Below are 22,874 nucleotides of genomic sequence, written 5' to 3' on the forward strand. Positions count from 1 at the left end.
AGAAAACAGTTAAATATAGCATTTATTAGAGGTGCTGCATTTTTCAAGCCAGCTCTGATAGTTGCAACCAATATATAGTTGAAAAAAAAAATGGCTGCAGATACAATACTTTCATTAAGCTTCTTGAGATATGACTGGAAATTGAACTGGGTCCTGGTAAACACTGGTTTCAAAATGGTCAGTCCTTTGATTAAAATTCCTTATAATTTCTGAAGCCAAAGCAAGGTTAGTCTGTCAAGCAGCCAGGACCTGCTGGATTATTTTTTGTATTTTTCAATATTTTTCTTTAAATGAGGAGATGATAAGGAAAGCAGGAGTTGAGATTTTGGGTTTTTGAACCAATTCAAAATTTCCTACAAAGTTGCCAATATACCATTGGCTTTCCAATGGTAGCTCTTTCTACCTTTAACATAACTAGTCTCCAGCCATTTAAAATGAATCTTAGGACCAAACATTGTTTGGAAGTCCTCCATCTTCAAAGGATAATGATTCCTGTGGCAAGTCTTTGAAAGTCTCCAATAATTTTTTACACTTTTAGAAGAAAATATAGACACTTAAGCTCTTTAAGCAAGCCTTATCTGATAGTTGCAACAAGTTACCCAATCTTCAGAACTTTCATACTCTACTTTGAAATCGAGAGTGCGTTATCATAAACATAATCAAAGGCCAGGCATGGTGGCGTACACCTTTAATCTCAGCACTTGGGAGGCAGACGTAGGAGGATCACCATGAGTTCAAGGCCACCCCGAGACTACTTAGTGAATTCCAGGTAAGTCTGAGCTAGAGTAAGACTCTACCTCCAAAAACACCAACAAAACAAAACAAAACAAACAAACAAACAAAAAACATGATCAAAGGAGCAGTATTTCATTCTTGATTTTGCCTGTGATGTTTTACTTTACTGAATTTTCATGTTTAGTGCTGTATGGGTTTATAACATTTTATGTCTCAACTATTCTAGAAAGCCAACCACATATTTTGTCAATTGTCTTTGGACGTTATAGTGTAAAATTACTTCTGATACCTGTATATCTGTAATACCGCATTTTTTTTTTCCTGCAATGAGGGAAATGGCTTAACTGAGTTTATCAAATAGAAAATTCACTATAGGGGCTGGGGAGATGGATTAGTGGTTTAAGCACTTGCCTGTAAAGCCTAAGGACCCAGGTTTGATTCCTCAGTATCCACATAAGACAGATGCACAAGGATGGCACATGAATAGAGAGCTAGCAGTGTCTGGAGGCCCCGTTGTGCCCATTCTATCTGCCTCAATCTGCCTCTTTCATTCTCCCATCTCAAATAGTTTACATAAAGTAAAAATTTTAAAAAACACTAAAGATAAAATATTGCACATAGAATCATTAAGAATGGTAGGAAGCCAAGCTTTTCTATTTTGTAGGCAGAAAACAAGGAAAACTTGTAACAATATTTAGTGATGTCATCAGTGCTAAACACATTGAACACCTGAATCCAATAAACATTGCTATTACTGCTGCAACCATTACCTCTAGAGAAAGTAGTTCTAGAAATCTGCTTTGTCTTCAAACAACACCTAGTGCCAAATCTGAGTGACTAGAACAGAATTCTACAGCTGAGAAAATGCATTCACCCTGCAGCATATAGGGGACTTGGAAAATCGAGGACTCATCTTACCCAATTTTTTTTAGTTACCAATGCAGATTTATTTTTAAGTACTTCCTTTCACATGGTAAATGTCATTGTGGTGGTTTGAATGCATATCCCCATAGACGTTGGGGTTTTTGATCAAGACTGAGCTTGCAACTTGGGTCTCCATCATGTGGCTTTCTGCTGGGGAAGAGGTATGTCACTGGGTGCAGATCTTGTAGTCCAACCCCCAGATACAGAAGAAGCAGGTTGTGTTCTGGCTGCCTGTGACTAGAGGCTAGTTGGCGGTCTTTCTTTGATACTGACCTACTGAAGTTAGCCATCTTCTTTCACCATCAGCGGTGTTTCCTCTGGATTCTGCAAACCCGAAATAAACCCTTTTCCCCCATAAGCGGTTTCTGGCCTTGTGTGTGCCCAGCAACTTGTAGGTAACTGCAACATTCATAGACAGGGTAACACAATTCAGGACTGAAAACTCTTTGAACTGAAGGTATTTAATATAAATATATATTTCACTGTTTCTGATAATGTAGACTATTTAGCTAAAGTAAACATTTTGAAGTTGCTACTATAAGGGACTAGGATATGCCTCTGGCTTCAGCGCTTTTGTATACATATACATTAATTGGGCCTATACACTAGCTAGTGAATGGCTTGCCACTACTTTATGCAGTTTGGTAGCATTTTATTTCATTTTGTAATCTCTGTGTTCATGTGTGAGAACAGGTTTGCATAGACTTGCACTGATAACGGTGTCACTCAGAGGTGCATTGTTCACTCACTGTGGATACATAGGAAAATTCTACATGGATATAAATCAGTCAAGTAGTTCTTTGGAATGTTTTGAAAAAAAAATAATTTGTAAAACTAAAAACAAATAAATGCTAATGAGAATTGTGGAGCATGTCAATGTGTGTGTGTCCTAGTTCACTTCCTCACAGACAGGATGTTATACTATACCTCTGAAGCTTTCAACGATTGAGGGCACAATCTTCCCAGATTCTCGGTCTCAGCTTTGCTGTGGTATTTTATTTCATTTTTGCAGACATAGCCTTACTTCTATCCCACTTTGAAAAATTTATATCTTGCCTACATAAGGAAAGTACCTCCATGGTGCCAAGGGTTTATTTTCCCAGAAAAAAAAAATGTTGCCGTTGAGTAACATAGAAGGTAGAGAAACTAATGCTATTGCTAAGAAAGTGGCAATCAAGCAAGAAATAGCTGTATTCTTAGAAAGTATTCAGGTTTGACAAGTGCATTGAAGGTCAGTGATAAAAATAATTTGATATCTAATTGTCAAACTTGGAGGTAGGACAGTGTAATTCTAGACATATTGTAAATTAAGCAAACAGAAATATAAAAAATGATTTTTTTTCTTGCCCAATCTTTACAATTTTTGCTTTTACTTTTCAACAGAAATGCCTTCTGCTTTTGACCAGTTTTTGGTGATTTGACAACTCAGTACATCATTTCTAGAAAATAAAAGTCTATTACTCTCCAAGGAGAAAATCATATGCTGCTAATGCTCTAGAAACTTTTAAATGCCAAAATATTTTACAGCATTTTTGAAAATATATTTTAAGGCAATAGTAAATAGAGATTTGGAATATTCAAAATTCTATCTCTACTGTCCTGGGCAGAGTTTGCCACATCCAACACAAATCAGTGGTCTTGTGAGATGTCTGCACAAGCCAGACAAACAGAGCTCTGTTCCCTAGAACCTATAAAAAGTTGGATGTCAGTAGCAAATCTCAATAAGATCAGTGCATCTATGGAAACTGTTCCTTTGCAAAATCCCACTCACACATGTGAATCATAAGTATAAACAACATGAAGATATAAATACAGCAGATGGATGACAATAATTCTCTTCCAGGTACTCAGGGTATAATATGTAGAAAGGTTGGTAATATGTATCCAGAAGAATATTTCTAGCTTTAATAGCAAAATAAAATTTAAAAAATATAGAAACGAGGAGTGAAAAATCCATTCTTTCTCTGATGTATCTGCTTGGCTTGGGGAGGCCCCACTCTAGGCAAGAAGGATCTCCAACTCCAGACACTGAGACAGAGTTCTCAGTGTAGAAAGACTCAAAAATCTGTATTTTCATTGATTGGCATCTTAAAGGGCAGTAAACAGAGAATTCAGGCAAGAGGAGTGCAGTGACATTAGATGAATGAGACACTAGGTTTTCTAGTAGCACTCCGAAATCACAGCTGCAGATAACATGTCCTGCTGATTTTGCAGCTGGGCAGGAGGTTGACTGTTTGTGGACTGCACTCTCAGGAAACGCAGAGCAGGTAACTCCAGGGTGAACATGGGCCAGTTGAATTCTGCCAGACAGTGAGGAGATAGTGAGTTCATCATCAGGAAAGCAGAAACTTGCTTGGAGACAGAACCTGTAAAGAACATAGACAGTCTCCAAGCTGCAACCAGGAAAATGGAAAGATTAAACAGAAGAAGGAATAGCACTAGCAAATGGACTGCTAAAGGAAGTCAAGTAGTGTGACCAGCATCTGAGACTTTACATGTGAAGCACTGCCTACTGACGAGACATCTGCAACCTCATCTACTGTAGAACAAGAGTTCCTCTGCTCTGGGGAGATAGAGACTTCAGGCAACCAAGGAGGAATATCAAGAGACTTAGAATCAGGACTAAACCCTACACATAACTAACAAGCCAGGTTGCTTTCATATTCTTTTGCCCTATCCATCTTTCTGCCCCTTTCACATGCATTCACATATATTCCTTCTTAATTAGTATTGATTGCCTCTATCTCCCTTTCCCTCTTGCTCTCCTTTTCTCTTTTTTTTTTTTTTTTTTTTTTGGCTTCTTCCATTGAGTCTCTCCTCTTCTCTCTAACATTGCTTATACTTTTCTATTAGTTTTGTGTGGCTTCTGTACCTCTAATTCCTGATAGCTGATAATATCGTACAATATTTGATTATTCTTCTTTATCTCTATTTTTCATGTCAACCTGCAGACAAAACTGCCTTACCACCTGTCCTTTGCCCCTGACACTCCCTCTTGCACACATGATTCTCTTGTCTACTTTTTCTCTATCAGGACTAATTACTTGTCTTACCCTGAAGATCTCTGCTGTGGTCTTCTTTTTTTTTTTTTTTTTCCATTTAACTTTCCCCTTATACCCCAAATAACAGGACGATCAGTCCTCATTTCATTCTTTAAATCATTGATACTTAAGAGATGATATTATTTTACTGACTATTGCTACACTTCCATCATGAGTAGTCTTTAATAGTGAGGTTTGGGAGACAGTGTTCCATTTTCAGGGGAATGTTGAAGATCAAGCCTGCTACCACCCGTCTAACATAGAAAAATTACATGTTATCCCTAAAGCTGACCCTCTTGAACTTTAGTAACACGCCATCTGAAAGAGTAAGAGTTAATTAATTAAAATCAAATAATGGACTAAACATTTTTAGTTGGTGAAATAGTTGAAAAATAGAAAGCAATATTTCCAGAAGAAAAACGGGCTGATAGAGTCATTCTCCCTTCACCAGTTCAATGGAAGATAACTGAAGGACTCCTTTACTTAAAACAAGACAAATACCTCCATGCATCTACAGGAAAGAATAAGCCATACTAGAATGATAGTGAAACAAGAGAAGAATAAAAAAAAATACCAAACACCTCAAGTCAACAATGTTACAGGAATTAATCTACAGCTTCAAAAACTCAGAATAATTCTTATGTGCCATTGATCTCTTCTATAAATATTAAGTTTAATAATAATAAAAATGCAAGAAAATATGTCTATTGTAATATTCCTAGGTAGTTTACTGACTTTTAAGTACAACAGTTTTCAGGCAAAGAAGATGTTTTGCTAGCACTTGAAAAAAACATATCATTAATTAGTCATTTATAAAATGAGAAGATAGGTTTACCCACATTTGCTCTCATATATTCACACATCTGTAGGGTCTGTGCACATCAGGTGTTCGTCAGTGTTGTGGGTGACTGTCAATAGTGCTCTAATGACTTCATAATGAAGTCATTCGTCATGTGTCAAGTTAAAACTGGTTTATAAAAATTGCAAGCTGATGATTTTCACTGAACCAGCAGTATTTCTAGCATTGTTGAAAATACATAAACTATACTTTAAAATATTTTAAGTTGGATAAAATTGCATGATTTATATTTCCCAATACAATGCAGAAAGTGTGTATGCATACACATAATACAATAAAGACTTATCAAAAGTGTTCAAGTAAAGCTGACATGCAATGAATGATTAGTTTTCAAAGTAGTGGCATCTGTTCTGTAAATAATCCAGGGAGTGCTTCCCAATTTCCATGCACCAATTCTTTACTCAGTAGAAGAAGCTTCTCAAAAGAGACATATGGCAGTAAGCAAACTATGAATATTGTCAAACAAGAATCTTTATAGTCAGCTTACTTTAAAAATAATGTGAAGCATGCCTCTTGAAGATACACTCTAAAATCTCAAATGATTTTTTTTTTTTCTGTTCACAATATTCTTTGTTGTGTTTTATTCTTTCTTCTTCTTTGGGTAAAAATTTATTTCTTTAATGTTCAAAATATTTGTCATGTATGTATTTGCTCTCAGATAAACTCAATATCCATTCATATTATTTGTTTTGCTAAAGTTGCATCTCTGAATGTTAATCAGTAGGTTGAGTTGAATTTTAAAATCTTCATTGCAGTCGATATGTAAGTTGAGGCAGGGAGTACTAGGAATAGAAAAGTTTAAATTTGGGCTGGAGAGATGGCTTAGCGGTTAAGCGCTTGCCTGTGAAGCCTAAGGACCCCGGTTCGAGGCTCGGTTCCCCAGGTCCCACGTTAGCCAGATGCACAAGGGGGCGCACGCGTCTGGAGTTCGTTTGCAGAGGCTGAAAGCCCTGGCGTGCCCATTCTATCTCTCTCCCTCTATCTGTCTTTCTCCCTGTGTCTGTTGCTCTCAAATAAATAAATAAAAAATGAACAAAAAAAATATTTAAAAAAAATAAATAAAAAAAGAAAAGTTTAAATTTGTTAGGGGAGAGATTCAGGTAAGAGGAGGAGTGGCAGGAAGACTAACCCTCACTTCAAAATAAAAGTTATGAAAAGGCCCAATGGAAATAAACATCTTAGTTAACTGATTAAAAATATAATTAAAACTGGTCATGATAGCACATGTCTTTAATCCTAGCATTCATGAGGCAGAGGTAGGAGTATATGTGTGTGTGTGTGGGGGGGGGGGTTGTTCAAGGTTTATCTATGTTGTAGACTGAATAAGACCTTGATGACTAGGGCAGGAAATAACTCTTACAAATGTCTAACACATTTTTCTAACCACTTATCAATTGATGCACTTGTTGTTTTTACCTTTAGGAAATGTCTCAGCTATTTTGTGTGCTTAGGTAATTAATAGATCCTTTAGAGTGTTATTTGCTTCAGTATAATATCAAAATTTATTCTTATTGTAGGTCAATCAGGCATTTGAGAGGAAAATAATCTCATGCATGACAATTATTGACACCAAACAGCAGCCAATTCAGAGCTTTAAATTTAATTGTTTTTCTCTTTAGGACACACATGTTAAACTGCTTTGCTATGACAAATTGAATTTGACCTAGAACAAAGGGAATGCATAACTGAATATTAAAATTACCTACTTGCAAATATTTCCCTTTTTCTGTAAAGACTAAAAAAATTACCCAGTAATTATTTTATGTATTTTCTATACTGTGTTAGTGAAAATTATTCAAAATCCTTCTTTAACATAGACACTGAGAGAAAAACATTTATACTAGTTCCAAAGATGAAGACCAAAGCATTACCATTGATTAGGGGGAAAAAATGGTCCAAATCTCATGAAAGGAAGAGTATGGAAGCATTTCAGTTGAACTTTCCTGCTAAAGCTATTTGTGCCTGCACAAATTTAAAATTCTTTTATAAAGCAGATCAAAAAGAGCAGCCATCTTAAAATGTCCAAAAAACTATTTTTCTATTAATTTGCTACTTAAAAATTATGCATTCATTTGTATTTTAATGCATTCAGTGTGTTTGGGGTGAAAGGGAATATAATCTTTATAATTAAACTGTTGAATGTTCACATTTTTCAGATGAATTCAAGTTCTTCATGAAAAGGCTACCCATGAATTATTTCCTCAACACTTCAACAATAATGCATTTGTGGACAATGGATTCTAATTTTCAGCGCCGCTATGAACTACTGGAGAACAGCATGAAGCAGCTTTTCCTCAAGGCTCAGAGGATTGTCCACAAGCTCTTTAGCCTTAGTAAGAGGTGCCACAAGCAGCCCCTCATCAGCCTGCCTCGACAAAGGTAAGACGTGCTTGTGAGCAAGCTGAGGAGCTTGACTTGACAGCCCAGCTCTATTTACTTTTGTGAGTAGAGGTGTGGTAATATATGTACTGCATTATTATTTCTACTCTTAGAGATAACAACACATCCCCTTAAATATTAAAATAATAAATTGTAGTTATTTTCCAAGGTATTAATGCAGCGGGAGACATATATACTGATACTTACTTTGCTTTTATTTTATTATAGTCAAGAAACTGCCCTGTACTTCTTCACATTGTAATCCATTTGTAACTGTATGGCGATGAATGACAAAAAATACAAAGCAACATAGTGATATTGTAAGCATATGAACTCAACAAAAGCACAAACTGAAATTTATCCATTTGTAATTTTCAAGTAAGATAATCCAAGGCTTATTTTTATTTCTACTATTTATAAAATTGTAAATCTCATTTATACTAATCTGAAAATAGCCATAGAAATGTCTAGGGCTTCGTATGAATAAATCAGGTTATTAAAATATTTGGGGGTGAGCCAATTTTTATATTTGCTATTTTAAGGTGTGCTGACTGGTTGGTGCATTAAAAATATTATATTTGGGCTAGAGAGATGGCTTAGCAGTTAAGCACTTGCCTGTGCAGTCTAAGGATCCCAGTTTGAAGCTCAATTCCCCAGTACCCACATAAGCCAGATGCACAAGGTGGCACATGCATCTTGGAGTTCGTTTGCAGTAGCTGGAGGCCCTGGTGGCCCCATTCTCTTTCTCTCTCTCTCTCTCTCTCTCTGTCTCTCTCTCTCTCTCTCTCTCTCTTCCTCTTTCTCTCTTTCTGGTGCTCTCAAATAAATAAATAAAAATAAAAACAAAATAAAAAATTGTATTTATCTATTGGAGATCTGGTTAAAATATCAGAGAGAAAGGCCCTGGGAAATATAGGATAGAAGTACAAAAATATACATTTGTGCCATTATTTCTATTATAAAATTCTTCAATTTTCTTTTGATCTATAAACCATTAAGAGGGTAAATCTGTATTTCTAGATTTTTTTTTACTATAAAAACATACCCTGAAGGTTAATAAACTAATAAATTTCCATTTAAAATATCTCAATGACATTTTTTTGTATTCTTATGCCCAGAATGTATACAAACATCTCCACAACCTAAATTTAAGGTACATTTTCTAACAACACAAAGAAGAATAGCAATTAGAAATAAATTTAACCCCATCTGCCTGTGGGCTATTTATCTTTATAGATTTGTATATTATATTGTTTTGTACAGGATTGCCTATACTGGATATTTTATATGAGTGTAATTATAAAGACTGTGTTCCTTGTAACTGCCTCTTTTACTCAGCATGGAGCTGTATGGGCTGGGCCCATCAATGTTGGAATATCAGTACTGTGTGGGCAAAACATTTTTAATCAATTTATTTTTTTTATTTATTACTATTTTATGACTAATGTTTCTATAAGCACACATATATACTTTTATTTGGTCATGCATTTGCAATTGTCTTGAGTATATGTTGAAGTGTGAGTTGAGTCATAAGATAATTCAGTTTTAAGCATTTTAAGAGTTGTCAACTCTTTTATTCCATATCGCTGCACCATGTTATAATTCTTCATTGCACAGATGGCACCTCTATTCACTCCACATCTATACAAACAGTTATTTCCTATATCTTGATTAGAACAACATCACTGTGTGGGAAGTAATACCAGATGGCTTTAATTTACATTTCCCTAATGGCAAAAATGAACATGCTTTCTTGTGCTTATAGACCATTGTATATTTTGTGAAATACCTGCTCACATTCCCCAGACAGCAATAGTTTTTATTCTTGAATTTGCCATGGTGTACCAGCTGTCTGTATAGTATTTTTATATTTCACTTTTTGGTTTTCTAAATTTTTTAACCCAAACAGGAAATGTACGAAAGTGAAATGGACTACAGAGAAAATCGCTAAATCTAGTTATCAGCATGTTAATTATAGGGCTCTGCTTAGTAAAATGATACTTGGGTGTGTATGTGAACATACACACATGTACATAAACATGTATGCAAAATCACACACACATATTCAAAGTACAAGGAGGCACTGGACAAGTGAGATGGCAGATATCAGTACCCACAAATCAAAGAATGTGAATTTCATGTTGGTTAAATAAATATGTAAAGGAAATCTTCAGCTGTGTGTCAGAGGTGATTGGAAAAACATGAACTGCAAACAGCAGATAGCATTGGAAAATATATGATGGAAGCCATATTAATTTTCAGTAAGAGCAAAGTATGATTTGAAAATGCAAATATGCTATTAAAGTAGAACATTTATAAGGAAAATTTGAGTAGCTAAAAGCTGACATAAATTGAGTGTGTAAAAAATAAGTAGGATAAGATAAATATATGTTATTTGAAGCAGAATTCAATAAAGGATAGATAAATGCTTGTTTCCCAAAGCTTCTAAAATAAATCAAAGATCATAGCAGGCTTTTCTTGGATTGATATTTTTAATTTAACATAATTCTTATGTTGCCAGTCATCCATTACTTTCACAAAGCAATACAGATTTCTTGTTATATAAAGAGCTTTATTGAATTTAGTTTTTATTTCCATAACAAGGATCCATTTAATAGTGAAAGGAGCTTTTGTTTCCATTTTCATTATTTTTCCATTTTAATAGAATACTATAAAATGCAAGTAAGAAAAGTATACACTACAATATATGAGAGGATTGTGGTAATAGTTCCGGGGGTAAAACACCTGCTGTACAAGTATAAGGACCACATTTCTGATCCCTAGAGCATGTCCAAATCAAGGCACAGTATTTGTTGTCTGTATTCCCAGTGCACCTATGGCATGATAGGATGCAGAGAGGGGACTCACTGGAAGCTCACAGGCAGCTTGCTTGGCATTGACAGCAAAAAAGCTCACCTGGATTCTGATGGTAGACAAGATACAACTTATACGATCGTCTTCTGACCTCCTTGTATTTATCTGGTCATGTGTGCACCAACATTCTACATACATGAACACATGCATACACCCATATATTAAAAAAAAAACAGCAGTTTATTACTGCAGTACAAAAATAAAGTTGTATATTTGTTGTGATTACTTTAATAATTGTTTGAAAGACTAATGAATAAACTGCTAACAACCACTTTTGAATAATATGCATACTGTGCTAAAATGTGTTTTGAGTATTTTAATTCACATATCATTCTGGCATTTTAAATTATAAACACAGTTATTTTAAAAACAAAAGTCTTCATTCTTTATCCATTTCATTTGTCTTATTTCTCCAGCTTTTATCATTACTTCTTGACTTCCTCAGGATGATATTTCATTTTCTGTTATGCTGAAATGTTTTAGAATAGGCAAAACAAACAAACTGAGGCTATCAAAATGCATTTTCAATGCATAAGACTTGCTGAATTGAATTGTTTTGTAACATACACTGCAGTTTTTCCTTTTGGACTTGATATAGCATGGCACTCAAAGAACATATGATATTGTGTTCTCAGAAATTCAGGAGATAAGAAATGTGTTTCTTGGGCTGAAGAGATGGGTTAGTGATTAAAGGTCCTTGCTTGCAGAGCTTTATTACCAGGGTTCAATTCTTGAGTGCGCAACAAAACCAGATCCTCTAAGTTTCACAAGAGTCTGGAGTTCTTTTACAGCATCAGGAGGCCCTAGTGTGCCCAGACTCACTCTTCTCTCTTTCCTCTAATTTCTACTTCTTTCTCATTGTCTCAAATAAATAAATACATGTTTTCTTAAACATGCTTTCTTTTTTTAATTTATTTTTTATTGACAACTTCCATAATTGTACACAATAACCAACTGTTCACATGAGCCAGGATGTTCAGGCTGCAGCACAAAGCTGGAGTTTGTCACCATAATTTTTAATGAGACAGACACAGAGAGAGTCTTACTATTAAACTTTGGTGGATAATCAAGTGCTCTGACAGAAATTTGTCTTCTTTGGGTAAACCTAGTAGGTCTCTTTGGTCTACAGCTCACTGTGGATGTTAACCACATCCTCGTACTGGGAATTACAGACCAGCTCCAAAGGAAAAGAAGGAAGAAAAAGATAGGTAATGTAAAAAGAAAGAATGAAGACAGAGAGAGAGGAAAAAAAAAAAAAAAAAAACAGGAGAAGATTAAGGTTAGTCTTCATCACACCCTCTCCAGGTCCCTTTGATTCAGGTGTTCCCTCTAAGGACCTGATGAAGAGAGACAGAAAGAGGGAGAGAATTTAAACCAGGGCCTCCAACCACTGCAATTGAACTCCATGTGTGTGTGCGCCACCTTGTGAGCATGAGTAACCTTGTGCTTCTGGCTTATGTGGGATCTGTAGAGTCAAAAATCGGTCCTTATAATAGGAGAAAAAGATGATAGCATCAAATTAAAAGAGAGACTAATGGATAGAGGGAGGGGATATGACAGAGAACAGTATTATGAAGGGGAAAGCAGGGAGGGGAGGTAAATACCATGATTTGTTGACTATAAGTATAGAAGTTGTCAATAAAACATAGAAATATAGATAGCTCGATAGATAGATAGATAGATAGATAGATAGATAGATAGATAGATAGATAGATAGGCAGAGAGACAGACATATAAGCCAAATGCACATGGTGGCACATGCATCTGGAGTTCGTTTGCAGTGGCTAGAGGTTGTGGCATGTCCAATCTCATTCTTTTTCTCTATCTCTAAAACTCTCTGTCTTCAATAAATAAATTCATAAAAATAAAATCTTTAAAAACATCATTTGATGGTAAAGGCAGAAGTCTTACTTCATTCTTCCTTCAGATACATACAATATAGAACAAATTGTTTAAATACTCAGTACTAATGAATACAGAATATTTGAGGAAGAACAAAAAATAATAGTAACTCTTATAAAAATGAAATTGTAAAAATTATCAGTGTCTAAGGTGGGAGATACTAATTTATGTCTGGGAACACTAAAGTAAAGTATTGATGTGTCTTAGGTGACTTGTCCTGCCAAGTAGGAAGCTCTAAGCATATGGGGCCTGACTCCTATTTGATAAGCATATATCAAGCATTTTTGTTAAAGTGCACCTTAATATTCACAGAAACCAGAGAGCAATCCAATGAGTTTTTGTACATAAAATAATTAAGTACATACACGCGTGTATGAATATGTGGAAAATACACCTATATTTATATCTGTGTGCTACAAAAATTATAAATATTGACATTTATAGGCATTTACATTGACAATAATATACTTCAAAAGGTAATAGTAAGTATTGCTTATCACATATGTCATTTACATTTGTCGGGTGTTTTTAGACATTTCCTTTGTCTATTCAACTCAGTTGTAATTTCAAAGTTGTTTCTGTGTGAATCCATTCTAATCTCTAGGTTTAGATTTTGACATATTTGTTGTCAAGGTGAGAATTGTAGTAGTCTTGCCATATAATTTTGAACTATAATCTTTCATAAATATTAAAATTCTATTGGCAGCATTATAAATGACACCTCAACATCATTAACAATTTAGTGTCAATTACATTAAATTCCTACCCATAAAAAACAAAATCATGAACTCTTCATTAGGAAAACATTGAATAATTTTGAAATGTTCAAATAGTGATACATATCATTATAAAACATTACAATGTCTGATTCTTTAGTATTATCACTGAATTCATAAGAAAAGCTTTTACATTTTTAAAATTTATTTATCATATATGGACATATTTATTTTGTAAAAAAGCACATGTTCATCCCATTATTTCCCTCCTCCCTGCCTCTTTTCTTTTTTTTTTTTTTAAATTTTTTATTTATTTATTTGAGAGTGACAGACAGAGAGAGAAAGACACAGAGAGAAAGACAGAGAGAGAATGGGCGCGCCAGGGCTTCCAGCCTCTGTAAACGAACTCCAGACGCGTGTGCCCCTTGTGCATCTGGCTAACGTGGGACCTGGGGAACTGAGCCTCGAACCAGTGTCCTTAGGCTTCACAGGCAAGCACTTAACCGCTAAGCCATATCTCCAGCCCATCCCTGCCTCTTTTCTGAAGAGGTTTTACTCATTGGGGATGCAGGTCAATCCCATGGGGATGGTGGGTCATTCATTATGAGGGTTGCAGTCCATAATTTTTACATTTTAAGCAGCTGTCATTCTCATAATGGCAGGTACATGCTTTCTAAATTTCTATTTTCACTTGAAAACTAGAATCTTTTTATAATTTTTTTTGTTCATTTTTATTTATTTATTTGAGTGTGACAGAGAGAAAAAATACACACACACACACACACACAGAGAGAGAGAGAGAGAGAGAGAGAGAGAGAGAGAGAGAGAGAGAGAGAGAGAATGGGTACGCCAGGGCTGCCAGCCACTGCTAATGAACTCCAGACACTTGTGCCCCCTTGTGAATCTAGCTAACGTGGGTCCTGGGGAATTGAGCCTCGAACCAGGGTCCTTAGGCTTCACAGGCAAGCACTTAACCACTAAGCCATCTCTCCAGCCCTAAAACCTTATTATCTCTATTAACCATTGTATATACTTGTCTTGATCTGACACTTTAATTTTCTTCAGTTTAGTTGCAATTGCCCTATATAGTCAAGTTTGAATAACTATGGCTGTGGGAATAATTCTTTGACAATGATACCTTTTCTACATCAATTTTTAAAAATCATTTTATTTATTTGACAGACAGAAAGAGCGCACCAGTGCTTAATGCCACTGTAAATGAACACCAGACACATGCAACACCTTGTGCATCTAGCTTTACTTAGGTACTGGGAAATCAAACCCATGTTCTTATACTTTACAGCCAAGTGCCTTTACTGCTAAGCCATCTTACCAACTCTCTTATTGCAATTTTGTCACCACAGAAGGACTTCATAAACTTAGATAATGAATCCTTCACACATCCTCTTCCATTACTAAAGAAACACCTGTGTTAACAGAACATGCACTACATCATTCCTGGAGTAATTTGATCCTAGGATGAAGACATGACTGATTTTGGCCAAATATAAATAAATGAAAGTTATCTATGCAACTTTTGAATTGTGTTATTAGGGAAAAATAAATATATGACAACTCTCTTCTTAGCTAAAATGGAATTGTGATGACTGGAAGTAAAATTATGATATGACACGATTTGATTAGAATTGGAGAGCCAGGCTAGGTTCAGTAGTTAATGAACTTGGTTTTAAATCCTAACAACTGTGTTTAAATTCCCCGGTACGCACATAAAGCCTGATGCACAAAGTGGCACATGCATCTTATGTTCATTTGTAGTGGCTGTAGACCATTGTGCACCCATTCTTTCCCCTTCCTTTTTTCTCTAATTCTCTCTCTCTTATTTGTAAATAAATAAAAGAATGGGAAAACCCAGCTAAAATGCTAGGATTTTTTGTGTTTATCCTGCTATTTGTATAGGGAATAATATTCAATTTTGTCTAAATCACTATTATTTTACTTATATTACTGTGTCCAATCTTGCAGTCTAACCAACAAATCCTTTAAAATTACACAGCCTAGAATTCAATTAAAATTGTAATTTATATCTTCATACAAGTGACTTTGGCAGAAAGCAATTTTATATAAAAATTAATAAAGAAGTTATGATATTAATTTGTTTTACATTTAATATGCCATAGACAAAGATTTCATTATTTTGGGGTTTCTGACCCTCCATGATGACTCATGGGCATATTCTAAGAAATAATTAAGCAGTAATTTTAAAGGATTAAATATTTAGATATTTCAACTTATTATTAAGATGTTTCAAGTATATACCAGTTATGAAGCACCCATCATATGGGAGGCTATTAAATAGTTATTTTTTCATTGTCAAAACAGAATTTTCATTTCTTGGTTAATGGCAGTTTTTCATAAACTGATTTTAATTTATATTTTTTGCCATAAAGATAATGATGTAAGTTTTATCAAACCCACACAAAATGTGCTAGTAGATTTGACTCAAATTCATAAAGTCAGAGAAATCAATTTATCAAGTAGAGCAGAGAAAGAAAAAAGGTGGTTTTACTCTTACCTTCATAGATGATAACCTCTAAATAAATTGAAAAGGAGGCAAAATTTTTCTTCATGTCCAAAAATTCTTAATATTCAATTCTTGGTGGTGACTATATGTAGCACTCATGACACTGAAATATCCTTAGCTCTATACCGTGATATCTCCACTTTGACCTTTTTCTCAGGAATCATTTCATGATCTTTCATTTCAATAGATCTTGGATAGTTATTATTTAAAAGTAATGCTAATGTACTTTTAAGTGTTTTATTTTGTCATCATAGTTACTAATTTGAGATATTTTAGGCAAAACGGGTGCTGCTGTTGTCATGACTAAGGACCTTAAAATGTACTTTATTTTTAGATGAGAAATGTTGGGTGTCTTATTTCTTTCACTGTTATGATTAGTACAGATCAGCTGTGTTTATTGTTTAAAAAATAAACAAAGGTTGCTTATTTCTCAGCTTTAAAAAAGTGTGATACCGAGTTAAAATAGAATAGTATTTGTGGTATTATATTGGTGTACTCACTTTTTCACTTTTTAACATGAAAAATGTTATGCAAAACAAAAAAAACAACCTATCGTCTTTTCTACAATGAATGCTGTCCATACCCACCAGACACACAGAAAAGATTGCCAAATTCAATACTTAGACATATTTTTAAGTAAATGAATTTAACAGTACAGAATAGCCCATGAACTTTGCACATCTTTATTTCTTAATTGTGTGATTTGAGTGTGTATGTGTAGCTGTGTGCAGTGGCTCAAAGTGACAAGTCATCATCCTTTTGATTGTAAGAATCTGCCAGAATTGTTTTAATCCTCTTTAAATTATTAACTCATTCATGAGAATGGAAAATATCAAGAACCATAGGAAATAGTCTTGGATGTTCTACTCATTACAAATTAATGAGATTTGTTTTCTTTTCTGTTCTTATATATTTAACACTAAAGAAAATTCACATCAGTAGTCTCTAATGTGGGTTCCCATTAACAACTATCTTCTAAAAGAAAATAAAATCAACATTTCCTAACACTCCTCCTGAAGGATCAATAGAATATCACACTAAAATTCAGATTTGAAAACAAAAACAATAAAGAAAGTTCTAGCACTGTCCTAACACAAGTTCTAACATAGTTAAAAGTTCTAATTTGTGAAAACCAAAAAATATATCTGTAATTCCCAAGATGAGGAAGCTGCCTACCTCATTGCATATGTAGAACCTTGTTTAAGGAGACAGAATCAATGTCTTCTCAGCAGTGAACTACTCTAGAACAGGGACCTGAGGCCAGGCTTCACTAAGGAACTGGCTATAAGTCGCCATTGTGTTCTAGAACTAATGTTTTCCTAAATAGGTGCATTAACACAATTTTGTTTAAAGAAAGAGTTATGATCTGGCAAGTTTAGAGACTCAGGATTACTATAAATTATTAGATTCCTACAATGCAGGCGAACTGAATACTATAGTGCTTAAAAATTAGGACAAAATAGCTATACTTATTTGAATAAGAAAATTATTATTGTTTTCAAAAAGTAATGATTAAATTTTTTTCAATGGAATTTATAGATACTTTTGTTATATAGTTATGTATCCTTGTGAGGTTATATTTTCTCACTTGTATGCTTAATCCTACACAATTTAAGAAGATATGCTTGATAGTGTATGATCTTTAAAAAGTTAAGTTTTTGGACTGTACAATACATGAGGTAAAATCAAGATTACATTAAAAATTGTTTCCTTCTCTGCACTAATTTTGCAGTGAGACTGAAAAGGCAAGTACAGAAATTTATTTTCATAACTATGGAAAACATAAGCTACTGCTTGGCACATTTTACACATTAAATAATAAAGAAATTTGTAAAATAAATCTCCTATTTTCTAAAATTCCTAATTTCCCAAAGCACACACTTACCAATTTCCTATTACTTTTTAATCCATTTTTATAGATTCTAAAATATCTTCAGCAGTAGCATAGACACATCAAACAGCAGAAAATATTTGATACTTTTCTGATACCGTGAGTTGAAAATGATAGTAATAAAATCTTCATAACTGATATGCTCTAGTTACATACATTGTGATGAATACCAATCTGAAAAGCACTTTTTAAATTACATTCATTGGCAAAGAACTCACTCTTCATTCTTGTAACACCAATACATCCTACAACTGAAAGACTAATCATTATGAAAACATATTTTGTCAGTTATGTTTTTATGTTATTTAGACCTGTGCTTTTTATTCAAATATTTCCCTGAGATAAAGGAATGCTTAAGTGAAACTCCTGTTTGATATTTAATACATAAAATTACATTTCATGGAAATAAATATCATAGAATACAAAAATAAATTGATTATTTATTCATTTCATATTTAATAAATAGTTTCAGTACTATGGTATGAATTCATACAGTATATGTAGTAGGGCATAAACTTTGCCTTTTCATATTCATATTATATCGATATTACAATTAATTCTTTTATGTTATCAACAATCAAAGCTTTAGAATTGGTGAAATTCAACTTTTAACTATAGTAGAGGTGAGTATGTAGTCAGTCTTATTTCTTTTTGAAACTCTTCTAAAAATATTGATGATTTGGTAGAAATCCATTAAATTTTTAAGATTAGCCATATGTCAAGGATCATGCTTTATTAATCTGGTAAGTTAGCTTCAATATCTCAAAGCAGGATCTGATCTTATATATCATAAACATGCTATCATAGATCACCTTTCATTCTGATTAAAACATTGTATCATTAAAGCCGGGCATGGTGGCGCACGCCTTTAATCCTAGCACTCAGGAGGCAGAGGTAGGAGGATCGCTGTGAGTTCAAGGCCACCCTGAGACTCCATAGTGAATTCCAGGTCAGCCTGGGCTAGAGTGAGACCCTCCCTCGAAAAACAAAAACAAAAACAAAAAATAAAATAAAACATTGTATCATTAAAACATTGTATCACACAGAAAAAACAAACATGGCGTTATAAGGATATAACAAAACTAGGGTAGGGTCTAAAGTCCTGATTCTTTAGAAAATATAGTCCCTTTATACCTACTATATGTAGTGTCTTTCTTATATCAACTTTCTTCCAAATATTATTGGCATCTTTAGCAGGTATGATTAAAAACACATTTGGTTACATGAATTGCTAAAATAATATTGGCCAACCTGTTGCCATTCTCAAAGAGAGCCCTAAGAAGAAACACTTTGACTTTTTTTAAAAAATCCAAACTTCAGTTGCTTTTAGATTTAAAAAATAGCTGCCCATTTTGGTAACACCCTTTAGACACACTATGAATGCTTTAAAATTTTTATTAGATATTTTATGATTATAATACAGAAGATAAAATAATTCAAAGAAATATGTTGATGGTGTTCTTCATCATTGTAAATTCTTACACATATAGGTATATATGATAATACAAGCATGTGCGCACACACAATGTACATCAGACCATCAAAATGTATTATCTCTGAAATCCATTTTTTCTTTAGTATTAAGTCAAGATATTGTTTTCTTAAGACAAGCAGCTTTATGAGTCAAGAAGGAAAATAAAGCACTTCACCCCTTTAAGACAGCCACCACAAGTTATGAAGTGAGTGAATACATTTCAAAAATCAATGCCAATTGAAATAAAAATCCTCTCTCTATCTAGATGCACTTCAAACAGCAACAAATAGACCCGCACAAAAGAACACTGAGGTGACAAAAGAACACAGGAGAAAATGAAGGTCAGTCTGTTGTGGTTGTTCTATTAGACTCAGCAGGAAGAGCCCATGTAGGTCCTCAAAGGAAACACAAAGGATCAAGTCTGAGGTATACCTTTATTGAACTGTAATGCAATTAGTCCATATAAGCAGTAAAGTCAGCTATAAACCAAAACCAAAACCAAAATCAAATAGTAAGAATACAAGCAAAACCTCCCAAGTTATGACACATAATTGTATATACATTTGTACATACATACACACAAACACACACATCCATGTTTGAACTATCTACTTAAAATATAAATGCTATGATATAAAATGTGTCTTAGTTGTTGCAATATTCGTCCCATAAGAAGTGCTTAAATTTGTGCTGTCTCTTTAAAATTCATGTGTATATGTGTGTGCATGTCTATGGTTGATCATGTAAAGAGGTCAGGGCACAGGTGCAAGGTGTTTGTCCTCTCATTTCACCTTGTTTACAACAGGCTTTGTTGTTTTTTCCAGTTTGAGGTCCAAGCTAGCTGACCTGAGAGTTTCAGGATCTCCTTGTCTCTGCCTCCCACCATTGCCATAGGTGTTTAGACTACAGACAAGTACACTATTTTGGGTCTACTTTTACCTAGATCCTAGGGACCCAAAACTCTGGTCTGCAGGGTTACAGTAAAAGCGCCTTTAAATTCTTAGCCATCTCCCCAGTCTCATTGAGATTGTTCTGAGACTATTAGAAACAAACAGAAATGAAGGCAAAGCAAACCAATTTATAATTTCTTACAGAAGTGAAGTATCTATTTATGTAAGAAAAGAATGGGACATTTAGTGGCATCAGTCATATCCTTTGATGTAGACTCACAGAAAAAAAACATGATAAAAGGTTATATTGTTTTATTTTAAAGTATTTTATGGGCTGGAGAGATGGCTTAGCAGTTAAGCGCTTGCCTGTGAAGCCTAAGGACCCGGGTTTGAGGCTCGATTCCCCAGGACCCACGTTAGCCAGATGCACAAGGGGGCGCATGCATCTGTAGTTCGTTTGCAGTGGCTGGAGGCCCTGGTGTGCCATTCTTTCTCTCTCTCTCTTCCTCTCCCTCTTCCTCTCTCTGTCTGCCACTCTCAAATAAATAAAAATAACAATAAAACAATTATTGAGAGCGAGAAAAAACGGGCACACCTTGGTCTCTAGCCAGTGCAACTCCAGGCGCACACGCCACCCTGCGCATCTGGTTATGTGGAACCTGGGGAATCAAACTTGGGTCCTTAGGTTTCATAGGCAAGCATCTTAACCTCCAAGCCATCCCACCCGTACCAAGTTATAATTTTTGAGCTGACTACCTACTGAGAACTGCCATGGTTAGTAGTTAGTCAATAGATGCTGAGCACAAACTGCTGAACACTGATCTAGGCACTTTACATGTTGGATCATTTACCTTCTCCTTGCTGGGACAAAATACCTGAACAGACGCATATTATGGAGGAAAATGGTTATTTCCACCCTCCATTTTTGAGGGGCAGTTTCCTCATGGTAGGCAAGCATGACAAAAAAAGACAGACAGGCATCTCATGTCCTCAGCAGCAGGAAGACAATAATCTGAGTACTGGGTTCCAGTCCCATCCCCCACAAACAAACCTCCTCTAAAGAGGTTCACCTCATAGAGGTCCCACAATGTTGCCATACTGCTACCACCTAGAGAAAATGCATAAAAATTTATGAACCTATGCAGGACATGCTATATTGAAAGCACCTCATCTGTTTTTCCTCATTTAATAGAATGTTACCAGTAGGTAACATGCCACATCCCAGGTTTATCATTTACTGCAAAAGTTTCTCAGCACCTGGGAGCCCACATAATTAAGAATTTTAAGAAATTATTGAGCTTATGAAAAAACATTGAGTCATGGCATGGGTTATTAGGAAATAAGAAAACTATTGCATAGATAAAAGATATTATGATATTATTACTAATTTCAAAACTCAAATTATTAGAATTGGTGTTGTTATGTCTTTAATCCCACCACTAGGGAAGTAGGAGGATCACTGTGTGTTCAAGGCCATCCTGGGGCTACAGAGTGAGTGAGATCTTGCCTCTACACAATAATAAAAGATAAAGAATACAAAATGAAATTAATGTAGTACACTATCACTTCAAATGAACAAACCTAGTATTATTGTGTATGTGTTGGCACACATACATGTATAGATGATTGAACACATGTGTGCACGAATGTGGAAGTCAGAGTTTGGCATTCTCTTACTCAGTCATCTTTGCCTTATTTATTGAGAAAAGGCCCCTCCCTGTGCTCAGGACTTACCAGTTCAACTTAAGAAACTGATGGGCAGGTTGCCAAGGGGACTCACCTGTCTCTAAATTCTGTGTATCAGGAATCCAGAGGCATATAGCGAAACATTTCTGTGGGTACTAGGTATCCAAACATAGGTCTACAAGCTTGTATGGCAAGCACTTTACCCAATGTGCCATCATTCCAGAACTGAGATAATTTATTGCGTGGATAGTAGATACCTGGGAAAAGACAAAAGTGAACACTATGGCATCACCTCCAGGCCTAGATCCAGGATCTATAGCCCCAATATTGGTTGTTCAGAGACCTAATGTTTTCCCTCTCAGTGGGACAAGATCTGAAGTCAAAAATACTAGTGGAGTTGTTGTCTGTTGTCCTTCTGGGTCACAGCTTTGCTTCTTTAAATCTTGTCTGTCTTCCTCTGGGAAGAGCCAGAAGACCAACTTGTCAAAAACACAAGTAATATATGAATTTAAATCAAATTAGCTGAGTGGAAAGCTGACTGCTAATATTGGTTTTAAGACTGTGTTTGAAAAATCAAATAGATTATAAACTAGACTATGGTAGAATAAAATCAGTGAAAAAATAATAAAAGTTCCATGCTTAGACAATTGTGTAAAAAAAACCCCACATTTCTTATGCATGTAATGGCTTAGGTTAAAACTGCTTTCTAAAAGTGCTTGTTATGTTAAGTGATAAAATCACTAATCACTTCCAGAAGGTATATAGTTCTCTCTTCATGGGATCTCTTGGCTTGACTGAACTGACTTAAGGAGACCATGGCCTAGAAAGCCAGTCCTCCTGGATGCAAGAGGCAGTGTGGCATGAGACAGAGTCTTGTAATATTGCAAAAGAAACATATTTCAAAAGATGACCAAATAAGTCTTCACCCTCCCCTATCTTTTTCTTCACTACCAGCTGATGT

The 22,874-nt window shown here is 34.9% G+C and overlaps 1 protein-coding gene across 4 annotated transcripts in view; it reads left to right on the forward strand.

The window, feature by feature from the left end:
• Brinp3 (BMP/retinoic acid inducible neural specific 3) overlaps positions 1–22,874 on the forward strand; it is a 461,904-nt gene that overhangs the window by 383,041 nt on the left and 55,989 nt on the right. For all 4 annotated transcript variants that reach the window (XM_004659507.3, XM_045142019.1, XM_045142018.1 and 1 more), the window contains exon 7: positions 7,716–7,938. In XM_004659507.3, the coding sequence (XP_004659564.1) occupies positions 7,716–7,938 (223 nt within the window). The remainder of the gene's footprint in view (positions 1–7,715; positions 7,939–22,874) is intronic.

The sequence above is a fragment of the Jaculus jaculus genome, chromosome 1 (genome assembly GCF_020740685.1).
Source record: "Jaculus jaculus isolate mJacJac1 chromosome 1, mJacJac1.mat.Y.cur, whole genome shotgun sequence".
Classification (NCBI taxonomy): Eukaryota; Metazoa; Chordata; class Mammalia; order Rodentia; family Dipodidae; genus Jaculus; species Jaculus jaculus.